Here is a 13,828-nt window from a genome sequence, read left to right on the forward strand (position 1 = left end):
CACAAGGGATTGCAGATTTGCATGGTTCCTGGCTGCCTCTGCTAGCCTGACTCAGCAGCCCACTCCACTCCATGCTGAGCTTGGACAGCTCAGGTTTGAAAAATTCCCCCTTCCCTTGGACCAACCACCATGTTTCAGCAAGTTGCCCAGGCTGCTCTTAAACGCCTGAACTCAAGGGACCCCCCACCCTGGCCTCCCAAAACTGCTAGGACTACAGGTATGAGCCACTGTGCCTGGCCTACAGCAAAATGTGTCTGGAACTTGTGGGTTCTTGGTCTCACTTACTTCAAGAATGAAGCCACAGACCCTCGTGGTGAGTGTTACAGTTCTGAAAAATGGGGTGTCCGGAGCTTGTTTCTTCAGACTTTCAGATGTTTTTGGAGCTTCTTCCTTCTGGTGGGTTGGTGGTCTACCTGTCAGGAGGTAAGCTGTAGATCTGCCTAGTGAGTGTTACAGCTCTTAAAGCTGGCGTGCACCCAAAGAGTCAGCAGCAGCAAAACGTATTATTGCAAAGAGTGAAATAACAAGGATTCCACATTGCAGAAAGAGACCCAAGAGAATTTCCTGGGATTGCCTCGGGCAGCCTGCTTTTATTCCCTTATCTGGCCCCACCCACATCCTCCTGACGGGTCCATTTTACAGAGAGCTGATGGGTCCATTTTACAGAGAGCTGATTGGTCCATTTTGACAGAGTGCTGATTGGTAGGCTTACAATCCTTGAGCCGGACACAGAGTCACAGAGTGCTAGTCAGCTAGATACAGAGTTAGCTAGATACAGAGTACCAATTCGTGCCTTTACAAACCTGGAGCTAGCCACAGAGTCACAGAGTGCTAGTCCTCCGAGTCTCCACTAGGTTAGCTAGATACAGAGTACCCATTGGTGTATTCACAAGCCCTGAGCTAGACACGGAGTGCTGATTGGGGCACATATGACCCTCTGGCTAGGTATAAAAGTTCTCCAAGTCCCCACCCAGTTCAGGAAGCCAGCTGGCCTCACCCAATGGATCCTGCAACGGGGCTGCAGGCGGAGCTGCCCGCCAGTCCCCAGCGGCAGCCTGCACTCTTCAGCCCTTGGGCTGTCGATGGGACCGGGTGCCACCGAGCAGGGGGCGGCACCCCTTGCAGAGGCTCGGGCCCACGCGGGAGCCCACCTCAGGCAGAGGAGCTCAGACACTGCAGGCTGCAGGTCCCGAGCCCTGCCCCGCCAGGAGGCAGCCAAACCCCGCGAGAATTTGAGTGCAGTCCCAGCAGGCCAGCACTGCAGGGGGACCCGGCAGCTCCGTGTGCGGGTCCCACGGAGCCCGCGCCAGCACCTGCGAGAACTCACACTGGCCCGTGACCACAGCCCGCAGCCCCGGTTCCTGCCCACCCTCTCCCTCCACACCTCCGGGCAAGCAGAGGGAGGGGTCTCCGGCCTCAGCCAGCCCAGAGAGGGCCTCCTGTGGCGGGTTGAAGGGCTCCTCAAGAGCCTCCAGAGTGGATGCTGAGGCCGAGGAAGCACAGAGAGTGAGGGCCGCTAGCACTTTGTCAGCTAGCACTGGGACTACAGGTATGAGCCACTGTGCTGGGCCTACTGCAAACTTTTTAAGGAATGTGTGTAAGCTAGACTCACAAGGTTGCCAGTTCAAACCTCACATGGAGCAGATAAGCAATTAAGAGTTTTGGCTTAAAACTTTTCTCCTGCTCCCAGAAAACGAAAGGTGGTGTTGTCATTGTTCTTGGTCAATAAAGCACTTATTACACAAAGAAGGTAATAGGACATATCTGAGAACAATCTGTTGAAATGTAGCTGAGATTACAATCTGAAAAACTGAACAGAATTCCAAAAGAAAGCCGTGTTATTACAGCATAGTAAAATGTAATATAAAGTGTCCCATGTGTCTGAAATGTGATGTCTCTGAAGTAGCTAGGAATTTTTGTAGCTCCAACAACCCATTCTACCACATAATCATTGAGATTGCAATTAGAATAGTTACTAAAAATTTAACAAACAAGGAAAATGGAACCAACAGAAAACTATACTAGGTTAATTTGTAGAGAAATGATAACTGCATAGTTTCTTTTAAAGAGACAGACATTATTTTAAGGATTTTTACATTGAAGAATTCAAAAAGCAGTAATTTTTGGGAATTTGTTGATTTGCATTTCAAAGGAACTGCTGACAAAGATTCACCAGTAACAATATGAACAACTTGAAAACTACAGATGACACCACTGAAACACTACTAAAATATTTTGGGGACATAGGCTTATAAGACAGAACAAAACTTCTCAGATGCTGTCTTTGATGTGAAAATTGTCTGCTTCTTACTTTTCTAAACACACAGTGGTAAGATTAACAATATTCAATCACCTATGTTCTTTCCTGCATATATAATAATTAAAATACCAATTATAAAACTAATATATCTTCTCCTTATTTCTTATGGATATGATTTCAGTGTTTCACTCAACAGTGGTGTGGTTTAAGTGATTTATTTCATTTACAAGTTGAACCACAATCCACCCAAAGGGAACTGACAGTCTATAGGCTCATAGTGCAAATAAACACTTTAGGAATGCAGCAACTGACATTTTTAAAGTACAAAACGTACAATTCTTAGAAGATACATGCAAAAAGCTCTACTAAGCAGATGGCCACAGAACTAGAACATTGATAATTGTACTGGCGATGTCCATAGGACTCCAGATGTTTCCAGACTCAACTTGAACTCTCAACTGAGGCTTGTTTTGTATTTTGCTTTTCCAGTTTCACTAATGACACAAACATGCTATAAAATGAAAAGCCAGACATTCACATTTAAAAAGTATATTCTGAAATGAAAGGCAAGAACAGCATTTTACATATAAGAACACTGTTATGTTGCCAGGGTCCTTACTAAACAGAGATAGTACTACTGTATTTTAGACCAGTAACTTTTGGGGAGGGTATCTTCTGAAAACAAAGCAGTAGTCTGTACCATTAGTTTAATTTGTTTCTTGTCTTAATATGTAGATTTTTGGGTTTTGTTTTGTTTTGTTTCTTTGTGTTTTTGAGACACAGTCTTGCTCTGTCACCCAGGCTGGAGTGCAGTGGCGCAATCTTGGCTCACTGCAGCCTCTGCGTCCCGGGATCACATCATTCTCCTGCTTCAGTCTCCAAAGTAGCTGGGACTACAGGCACCCGCCAACACTCCCGGCTAAATTTTTGTCTTTTTCAGTAGAGACGGGGTTTCACTGTGTTAGCCAGAATGGTCTCGATCTCCTCACCTCGTGATTCGCCCCCCTCAGCCTCCCAAAGTGCTGGGATTACAGGTGTAAATCAGCATGCCCAGTTCATTTATTTCTTTCTTATGACCAGATTTATCATCTGAAATAATAATGCAGAAGTTATTATATGTTAAAGCTGTTCAACTATTTCAGCCAACAAGAAGTGTCTCCCTGGCCTGGCCAGGTTCCAGTTCTAAGGACGTCAGTACTAGACTACAGCTTTACGTGACTAATGGAAACCATCAGTCTGTTTAAACTATGAATTGCTGGAAGGAGAAAACAATTCTCCTTCCTAAATTTTTAAGCGGGTTTTGAAAAATGAGTGAGAAAAAGAAGCAATTACATTCAAATCCCTAGAGTCAAGGGCATATCCTACAACAAAATCATCTGAATTTCAAATCCAACAACTGAAAAGAATCATAAGTCATCATTTATATACAGAACACATCACTTTTCAATCTAATACTGGCAAATGCGCCTCTCTACAAATACTCTTTTTTTTTTTTTTTTTTTTTTTTTTTTGAGACGGAGTCTCACGCTGTTGCCCAGGCTGGAGTGCAGTGGCGCGATCTCGGCTCACTGCAAGCTCCGCCTCCTGGGTTCCCGCCATTCTCCTGCCTCAGTCTCCTGAGTAGCTGGGACTACAGGCGCCCGCCACCGCGCCCGGCTAATTTTTTTGTATTTTTAGTAGAGACGGGGTTTCACTGTGGTCTCGATCTCCTGACCTTGTGATCCGCCCGCCTCAGCCTCCCAAAGTGCTGGGATTACAGGCTTGAGCCACCGCGCCCAGTCTACAAATACTCTCTAAGCAATTGTAAGCCATTTCACATAAAACTCTTTTAAGTTAAAGATGGTTAAATGAGTGACAAAAAATGTAATTCCCTTACTGTCTGGCCTATAACCAAGACTTGGTGGGGTCCTTTTCACCAGCAAGCTGTTAGTTAAAAAATGTGACATATACAGAGAGACTACAGGGCATTACAAAGAGAAGATTAATGTTTCTAAACACTGTTGCATTTCATCCATGCTGAGTGTGCCATGGTCACTGTTAACACAACCAAGGAAAGTCTATGAGATGGAGAGCTTAATTGTGGGGATTACTAGGAAGGGGCAGCAATGAGTTGACACTGAAGACAAGGGCGTTGGTTGATCACTTGGAGCCTGAAGGACAGTTCTGAGATGGGCGCCCTGACTACCTGTGTGTCCATCGCAGGGGAGATAATCAGGAGGACGAATGGGGAATAGAGTGTCAATGAGCAAAGATGAAAAGATAAGGTTTCTCAGTCCAGAAGCCTTGGAAATACAATCCCTAAACTGTAAAAGGGTGTGGGAGAGGCGAGCATCACCTTTCATCACAGCATTCTCTGTTTTTAAAGAGTCGAGTCTCGCTCTGTGGCCCAGGCTGCCGTGCGGTGCTGTAATCACAGCTCACTGCAGCCTTGACTTCTTGGGCTCTAGCGATCCCCCCACCTCAGCCTTCCGAGTAGCTGGGACTACAGGTGTGTGCCACTTCGCCCTGGCTGCATCACAACTTTTAATAACTGGCTTACAAAGAGAAACTTTAGGCTAAAACAACTAGTGTGCCTAAAGAACCAGTATTTATTTTTGAGAGCAAAAGCTGCAGGAGGTATAAGTCTACTCTACCAAAAGCTAATTTTATAACCCAAATGCTGCCTGTTGAATAATATTCAGCCATTTAAAAAAGTTTTGGAAGCGGCCTTGAAAGTCTTTATAGATGTTAAAGGCAGTCTCAAGAAAACTTACGCTTTCATACCTTCCTAGATAAATACATGTGTTTAAAGAGCTGGAAAGGGCCTAAAGTGATTTTCAACCTGGACGGCACATCAGAATCACCTGGTACCATTAAAAAAACACAACCGGCCTGGCGCGGTGGCTCAAGCCTGTAATCCCAGCACTTTGGGAGGCCGAGACGGGCGGATCATGAGGTCAGGAGATCGAGACCATCCTGGCTGACACGGTGAAACCCCGTCTCTACTAAAAAATACAAAAAACTAGCCGGGCGAGGTGGCGGGCGCCTGTAGTCCCAGATACTCGGGAGGCTGAGGCAGGAGAATGGCGTGAACCCGGGATGTGGAGCTTGCAGTGAGCCAAGATCTGGCCACTACACTCCAGCCTGGGCGGCAGAGCGAGACTCCGTCTCAAAAAAAAAAAAAAAAAAAAAAAAACACAACCCAGGCTACCCAGGCCACAGCCCTGACCAATCACCTCAGAATTGCTGGAGATGAGATGCAGGCTACCCAGGACACAGGCCCGACCAATCACATCAGAATTGCTGGAGATGAGGCGCAGGCTACCCAGGCCACAGCCCGGACCAATCACCTCAGAATTGCTGGAGATGAGACGCAGGCATAGGTTGTCCTGGTTTTTGTGTTTTTTTTTACCTCTCAGGTGATTCCAATGTGCAGCCTAAGTAGCGAACCACTGACCTAAGCAGTAGGCTCCCAGGGATCATCTAATCATGTCTCATGACTCTTCCAGTAAATGGATAGAGCAGACACTTCAATTCCTTTTCCATTTAGAAAGAACATAACGAGCCAATCACAGCCAAAACCCTTTCCTCTACCTGAACTCAGGAATGCTCCAGAAAAGGTTCACTAAACTCAGTGCAATCTGTATGAGGAGTTCAGGAGAACTCAGCACCTTGTAGGCCTACAGATCTGAATGTTTAATAATGCTCCATCTCTAAGGCATCACTAGAGTTGCATCTGAAGCATTTTCCAAACTATAAATGAGTAACCACTCCTAAGAAGATATATGCAAATGGCCAATAAGCAGACAAAAACATGTTCACCATCATTAGTCATCAGAGAAACACAAATCAAAACCACAACGAGATACCACATCACAGCCACTAGGATGGCTATAATAAAAAAGACAGTAACAAGTGTTGTCAAGGATGTGGAGATATGAGAACCCTCATATTTTACTGGTGTAAAATAGTACATATACCTTGTTAAACAGTCTGGCAATTCCTCAAAATGTTAAACATAGAGTTACCATATGACCTAGCAATTATATACTCCTGAAAACAGGTATTCAAACTTGTACACAGACATTCAAATCAATGTTGTTTATAAGAGCCAACAGGTAGACACCCAAATGTTCACCAACAGATGGATAAACAAAATGGGATATTGTCATAAAATGAAATATTATTCAGTCAAAACAAGGGATGAAGTACTGATACACGCTCCAACCTGGATGAACCTTGAAAACACTATGCTGAGTGAAAGAAGGCAGGATATTGCATGAGTCCATTTATACGGAATGCCCACAATACACAAATCTGTATGGACTTTCTGTAAAAGTAGATTAGTAGTTGCCAGGGGCTGGGAGAAGGGAGACTGACTGCTAATGGGTACAGGGTTTCTTTTGGGTTTGATGAAAAGTTCTAAAATGAAATGGTGGTAGTAGATGCACAACTCTGAATATACCAAAAGCCACTGGATTGTACAACTTCAAAAGAGTGAATTTTATGTGACTCATAATTCCGTTAAAAAAGAGTATGTTTATAGTTCCAGAACCAACTGCGTATATAATATGCTAAAAATCTTGCTGTCTTCCCTACATTCTAAAGGCACAATTAAGCAGTTAGCCAGCTGCTCACTACAATGGGATCACATTGTAGCCAACAGTGAATCAGTGTTTGCAGTTAAAAAGATTTTCAAATATATTATCTCCTTGACTCACATAGTTCCCCTGAGAAAAAGATGTTAACAATCATTCCCCTTTAAAGATGAGTAAGTACGTTCAGAGAGATTAAATATGGAAGAGTTTCTCAGGTTAAGTTGCAGCGAAATGCCAGACTAAACTCCCACCTCCATGTCTTTCTCACTTTACTGCTCTGCCTAGAACAAGAAAACAGGAACTGGGTGGGAAGAAGCTTACACATCATCTAGGCCATGCACTGTCTCTTTTCTCTTTTTGAGACAGGGTCTTGTTCTGTCGCCCAGCCTGGAGTGCAGCAGTGGTGCAGTGGTGTGATCACAGTAGGCCATTTATTCTCAACAGAGGCGATATCACCTCCAAGGAAGCCACAACTAATTCTCAGCAGGGAGACATTACAAATCTTAAGACACTACAAGATTTGTGACTCTCCAAAACTCAACTCTCCCTGACAATCTTATTCCTTAGTGTTGAATTTCTCTCTGAGTATCCTATAAGTAGCACTGATGTGGAGTTCATGGAAGATACATGAAATGTATGCAAGATCAGTGCTACAAAACTATGGCAAATAGTTGGCTTGCGTCAACAAATGACCCAAGGATTTTTTGAGCATGTCCTACCTGCAGCAACACAAAATCTCTCTGTCACGTTCCAGTGTATCTCAATTCCACAGCATATACCAGGAAAGAACAACAAAAGAGTACCCAGAGGATTAAAGTCTATGCCACGGTAGGTTGACATTGAAAACCATAAAGAACAGGTAGAAAAATAAGCAAGTGCACTGGTAAGTTTCCATTAGGTTGGTGCAAAAGTGATTTCGGTTTTTGCCATTTCTTAGGATACTACTTAGTGTCCTATAACACATCACTCAGACTCTCATAGTGCCTCTCCCAAATCTATTTATGAGAAACTCACTGAGAAACACTTGAACTGGATATTAGAAAAGCCCATACGGTCAAATTACGGACGCATCGCTCACTAAAGGCTTACTCTGATTCAAAGATGCTCGACACATACTGTGATTAAAGGGGTTTATAAAAACCTGTCAATCACTTAGGAAAAAAAGTTAGATCACTACCTGACCCCCACACAAAAACTGAAGATTGATCAGAGACTTAAATTTTTTAATGACACTGTAAAAAAAAAAATATATTCTTAAATGTCAGTTTGATGTCATTCTATTAAAACTTAAAGTACTAAAAGCATAAAATCTGAGTCAGGTTCCCTGGATTCAAATCTCATCTCTATAGCTGACTAGCTCTGTGCCTTTGGGCAATTCCCTATGCCTCAGTATCCTTGTGTGTAAAGTGGGAATAACAGTGCCACTCCAGAGTTGTGGAGAGGTGGAACTAAAATGAGAAATAAAACCAGGTAGAACTATAAAAGCAAAAGTCAAACAGCACAGGTAAGGTGAGGAGTGGAGGCTGACTTAGTAAAAAAGGGAAGCAGGCATTATAAAATTTCACCATAGACAGGAAGAAGATGCAGCATCCACCACTCAATTCTAGGAGGTCCAGATCGTCAGGGCCCACCCCTTCCTATCACTTCCTCACCCCCTTTGGAATCCTGATTCTTAATTTTGTAAGGGGGGCCCAAAATTCTCTGTCATCCTGCTCAGGACAAACTGAGTTTTTTTTTTTTTTCCAGCATGCTGAATAAAACAAATGTTAATATTAGGCAAGGAAGTGACCATAATTATAAGTTTTATTAACACATGACAAAATTATTTAAAAGGATTATATCTTAAGTCTTATATAATTTTAAAGTACTTTTTAAAGATAAAATGACAGTTGAAAACATTTATCCTGGCCGGGCGCGGTGGCTCACGCCTGTAATCCCAGCACTTTGGGAGGCCGAGGCGGGCGGATCACAAGGTCAGGAGATCGAGACCACGGTGAAACCCCGTTTCTACTAAAAATACAAAAAATTAGCCGGGCGCAGTGGCGGGCGCCTGTAGTCCCAGCTACTCGGGAGGCTGAGGCAGGAGAATGGCGTGAACCCGGGAGGCGGAGCTTGCAGTGAGCCGAGATTGCGCCACTGCACTCCAGCCTGGGCGACAGAGCGAGACTCTGTCTCAAAAAAAAAAAAAAAAAAAAAAAAGAAAACATTTATCCTTACAAAGAAGCAATCACTTAATCCTCCTTCAAATGAGAAAAATATTATATGTCAAAATGTCATACATACCTGGTGACCTTGACCATCTTTGGGTTGTACTGCCTGACCAAGGAAAGCAAAGTTTGCATTATTTTGCCAGTGTCCATAATACCCTTTCAAAAAAGAAGACATTGCATACCTTTAAATTCAGAGTCACTTTATATAGATAGTAGCAAAACCCCCATGTATAACTGCAATACTGCCATTCTTTTCAGTGCAGTGATTCTCACCAAAATTCACACTGAGATATTCTGGAATCTACAAATCATCATCCCTCAGCAAACAGTAAGAATGCCTGTCCCCAGGACTGGATTTTGTAGGCACAGAGGTCAATGACAGCAAATTTCTATATATACAGGCACATTTTATTAGGTCCTTCGTCATAAAAAGTATTTTAGATTTTTGTCCCGTAAATTCAAAATAGAGACTCTCTCCTTCCAACTCTCCAATACAGGTGGCTAACAGAATACACTTTGAGAAACACTGCTTGATACCATTTTTAAAGGCACCCAAATTAATAAGGCTATAAAATGACTTTACGTAACAGTGAATCTCAGCTTTTCAGTCAAAAGTAGGACATTACTCTAAACAAACCCATCTCTATTAGGGAAAAGATTTTTTAAACCATAACCCTAATGCTTTTCAATAAAAATACTCTTTAAAAATGGAATAAAGCAGTGTGAGCCATCAGAAACACCATGGCTGCAGACTTGGGAAAAATGCAGATTTCTGGGCTGTGGCAGGTGGAATTCTGATGGCTCTCAAAATTCCTGCCTTTTTTAGGGAAAAAAGACTTTATGGGAGTGTTGTTTGTTTGTTTTTAAGTAGGACATTACTCTAAACAAACCTATCTCTGTTAGGGAAAATATTCCTGCCTCTCAAAATTTCTGCCTCTTTTAGGGATGAAAGACAAAAGAAAGAAAAGGAAGGAAGGAGGGAAGGAAGGAAGGAACGAAGGAAGGAAGGACAGAAGAATGAAGGAACAAAAAATTCCTGCCTCCTGGTGTACACAGCCAGAGGAGTTCCCTCCCCTAGAATGTGACCAAGATCTGTGAAAATAGTGGGATAGCCGCTCCTGTGACTAGGTTATGTGGCAGACTAGAGCAGGATTCTCCTGATGCTTTTGAAGAAGTCAGCTACCATGTTGTGAGAGTGTCATGGGCTGGGACATGAGCCTTTAAGTAGCTGAGAGCAACCCCTGGCCAGCAGTCGTTGAAAAATGGGCCCTCAGTCCTACAATCACAAGGAACTAAATCTGCCAACAACCTGAATGAACATGGACGAGGATCGTGAGTCCCTTGATTCAACTTGATGAGCCCCTGAGCAGAGGACACAGCTAACCTGTACTAGGAAAGTATAAAACACATGCATGGGAATGATATATTTCAGCTTTAAGGATAATTGTCACACTTCTGGGAACGAAGGGAAAGAAATGTATTAAGACCTTCAGTTTCTATAAAAAGTAAGATCAGAAGCAAATACGACAAAATGTTAATACTTTGTGGTGGGTGCTTATGTATTGAGCATTCCCTTTGTTCTGAGTTCAAAATACTTCATAATTAAAAGTAAATGCAGGCCAGGCACAGTGGCTCATGCCTATAATCCCAGCACTTAGGGAGGCTGAGATGTGAGGATGGCTTGAGGCCAGCAGTTCGAGACCAGCCTGGTCAACATGGCGAAAGTCTCTACTAAAAAAAAAAAAAAAAAAAAAAAAGAAAAAGTCAGGCATGGTGTCTCACACCTGTAATCCCAGCACATTGGGAGGTCAAGGCGAGTGGATCACGAGGTCAGGAGTTCGAGACCAGCCTGACCAATGTGGTGAAACCCCATCTCTACTAAAAATAAAAAAATTAGCTGGGCGTGGTGGCGCACACTTATAATCCCAGCTACTCAGGAGGCTGAGGCAGGGGAATTACTTGCACCTGGGAGGCAGAGGTTGCAGTGAGCCATGATTGTGCCACTGCACTCCAGCCTGGGAGACAGAGGAAGACTGTGTCTCAAAACAAAAACAAACAGCAACAAAAAACATATATATACACCAAAGAAATTAGCCAGGCATGGTGGCACACACCTGTAGTCCCAGCTACTTGGAAGGCTGAGGCATGAGATTTGCTTTAACCTGGGAGGCAGAGGTTGCAGTCAGCTGAGATCAAACCACTGCACTCCAGCCTGGGCGACAGAGTGAGACTCTGTCTAAAAAAAAAAAAAAAAAAAGAAAAATTAAATGCATAATGTTCAAGTGAGTTGAAGAGGAAAGAGGTATCAAGGAAGGTTTTGTGGAGGTGACTTTTGAGCTGGGTCTTCAATGAGTTGAACATGGGATAAGAAGGGAGGGAATAAGGACATTTCAGGTATGAGAAATAAGGAGCAAACAGTGGAAACAACCTAATGTCTGTCTGTCAGCCAATGAATGGATAACAAAAATGTAATTCAGATGGTCTCCAGCTTACGATGGTTCACCATGAGATTCTTTGACTTTAGAATAGATTTACCAAGGTAGTAAATCCATTTTCAACTTATGATATTTTCACTTAAGATGGGTTTATCAGGACACAGTTAAGTTGAGGAACACCTGTGAATCATACAATTTGGCAATAAAAAGGAATGAGTGCAGATCCGCTCCACAACATGAATGCACCTTGAAAACATGAAGCGAAGTGAGAGGAACCAGATACAAAAGGCCACATATTGCATGTTTCTATTTATACAAAATGTCCAGAATAGGCAAATCTTACAGAGAGCAAATAGGTAGATGATCACTTTGCTATGTGCTGGGGGAAGGTGAAATGGGAAGTGATGGCTAAGGGGATTGGGTTTCTTTGTGGGGCAAAGAAAATGTTTTAAAATTGAATGTGATAATGATTGCACAATGCTGCAAATATAATAAAAAATCATTGAACTGTACACTTTAAATGGGTGAATGGTATGATATGTGAGTTATATTTCAATAAAGCTATTATTTTTAAGAGAGAAATAAGGAGCAAACAACAGGGGCAGAAAAATAAAGGTATGAGCTCTGGGAATCAGTGAGAAGTACAGAGAAAATTAAAGGAAGATGCTGGAAAATGAGGTTGGTAATGTATATGGGGGTCACACCGAAAAACTCTAAAGAATGTAGCCTAAACACTAAAGAATGGGAGAATGGGGTCAGAGGAGGAGACAGGATCACAAGCTGTGCTTTACATGTTTGTAGAATTCAGTAAGACAGAAAGATTTCAATAGATGACCACAGACCAAAAATAAAGATACATATATATATATATATATGCATGTGTATATACACATATATATCTAATATATATACATTACATATATGTGTGTGTGTGTGTGTGTATATATATATATAGAGAGAGAGGCTGTTAGACTGTGATAGTAAATGCATAATAAGTGGGCTGGAAAAGAACTGATTGGAACAAACAGGTTGAACTATAAGGAGAGAAAGCAGAGAGGCTACTCAACAAGGCTGGGTTTCCAAGAGGGCATGATGAGAATATGACCAAGGTAGCAAGTCCTGGCTCCATGTCTCCTTAATGGCTTAGTACTATGTAGCTTGCTTTCTCCACATCAGACCTTCCTTTTAGGATCCTAGAATGGAATTTTCTTACTGGAAAACACTCATTCTCTTGACATTCAGGTAGGCCCAAGTCTACCACACTCAATCACATTTTCTCTTCATATAATCTCTCAATCATCCTCTGTCCTTTAACTGTTTTTCTATAACCTGATCAAATGGCAACAAAAGTGAGAATGTTATAATCATATCTTTTTAGCGGTAGACTGTATCTCAGATAAAAAAAATGGCAGATATTCAATTTCCCAAAATATATATGCAGAAAAAAATAAGTCTGGAAGGATATATGCTCAGATAATCAGTTAATTTATTTACTTGTATTTTATGAATTCTTTTAAATAAACACATTGCTTTTTAAAAAAAGACTAAAGGTTTCTGTCAGTTAAAAAATGACACTGATGAAGCAGAGTCCTTACAGATCATCCAGTCTGACCCTGGCCCATACGGTAGCCACGTGTGGCGTATCAGTTCCTTAAAAATGCAGTTCCTGTGCTGCACAAGATGTGTCAAGTGCTCAAAAGCCACATGTCACTAGTGGCTCTGTGCCACACAGCAGGGACATAAAAGATTTCCATCCTCAAAGAAAGTTCTATTGAACAGCACTGCTCTAATTAAATAAAAAATACCATTGAGGACAACATAGTAATAGAAAAGATTGAAGAGGTAGTGCTGATACTTAAAAACCTGGTATTTTCAGCCAGGCATGGTGACTCATGCCTGTAATCCTAGCACTTTGGGAGACTGAGGTGGGGAGGATGGCTTAAGGTCAGGAGTTCTAGACCAGCCTGGGCAACATGGTGAAACCATGTCTCTACAAAAAATACAAAACATTAGCTGGTCATGGTGACATGCGCCTGTAGTCCCAGCTACTTGGGAGGCTGAGGTGGGAGATCACCTGAGCTGGGGAGGTCAAGTTTGCAATGAGGTGAGATTGCACCACCACACTGCAGCCTGGGTGACAGAGTGAGACCCTGTCTCAAAAAAAAAAAAAAAAAAAAAAAAAAAAAAAGCAAACAACAACAACAACAAAAAACCCTGGTATTTATTTTTAAGTACACTTTTTCAAACATTCAGAAGTTATTTCATCCTTTCTTCATGGTTTACATTCTATGCCTGGTTTAGGATTGGAATCTGATCAAATAAACATGTTCAACAGAACCACTTCTC

The 13,828-nt window shown here is 42.3% G+C and overlaps 1 protein-coding gene across 1 annotated transcript in view; it reads right to left on the bottom strand.

Annotated features, from left to right (window-relative positions):
* Window positions 1–9,197, bottom strand: part of LOC139355507 (putative golgin subfamily A member 8G) — a 31,287-nt gene extending 22,090 nt beyond the window's left edge. The window contains exon 1 of the mRNA XM_071067287.1: window positions 9,121–9,197. Coding sequence (XP_070923388.1) covers window positions 9,121–9,197 — 77 coding nt within the window. The remainder of the gene's footprint in view (window positions 1–9,120) is intronic.
* Between the last annotated feature and the right edge of the window lie 4,631 nt (window positions 9,198–13,828).

Source organism: Macaca nemestrina, chromosome 7 (assembly GCF_043159975.1).
Source record: "Macaca nemestrina isolate mMacNem1 chromosome 7, mMacNem.hap1, whole genome shotgun sequence".
NCBI lineage: Eukaryota > Metazoa > Chordata > Mammalia > Primates > Cercopithecidae > Macaca > Macaca nemestrina.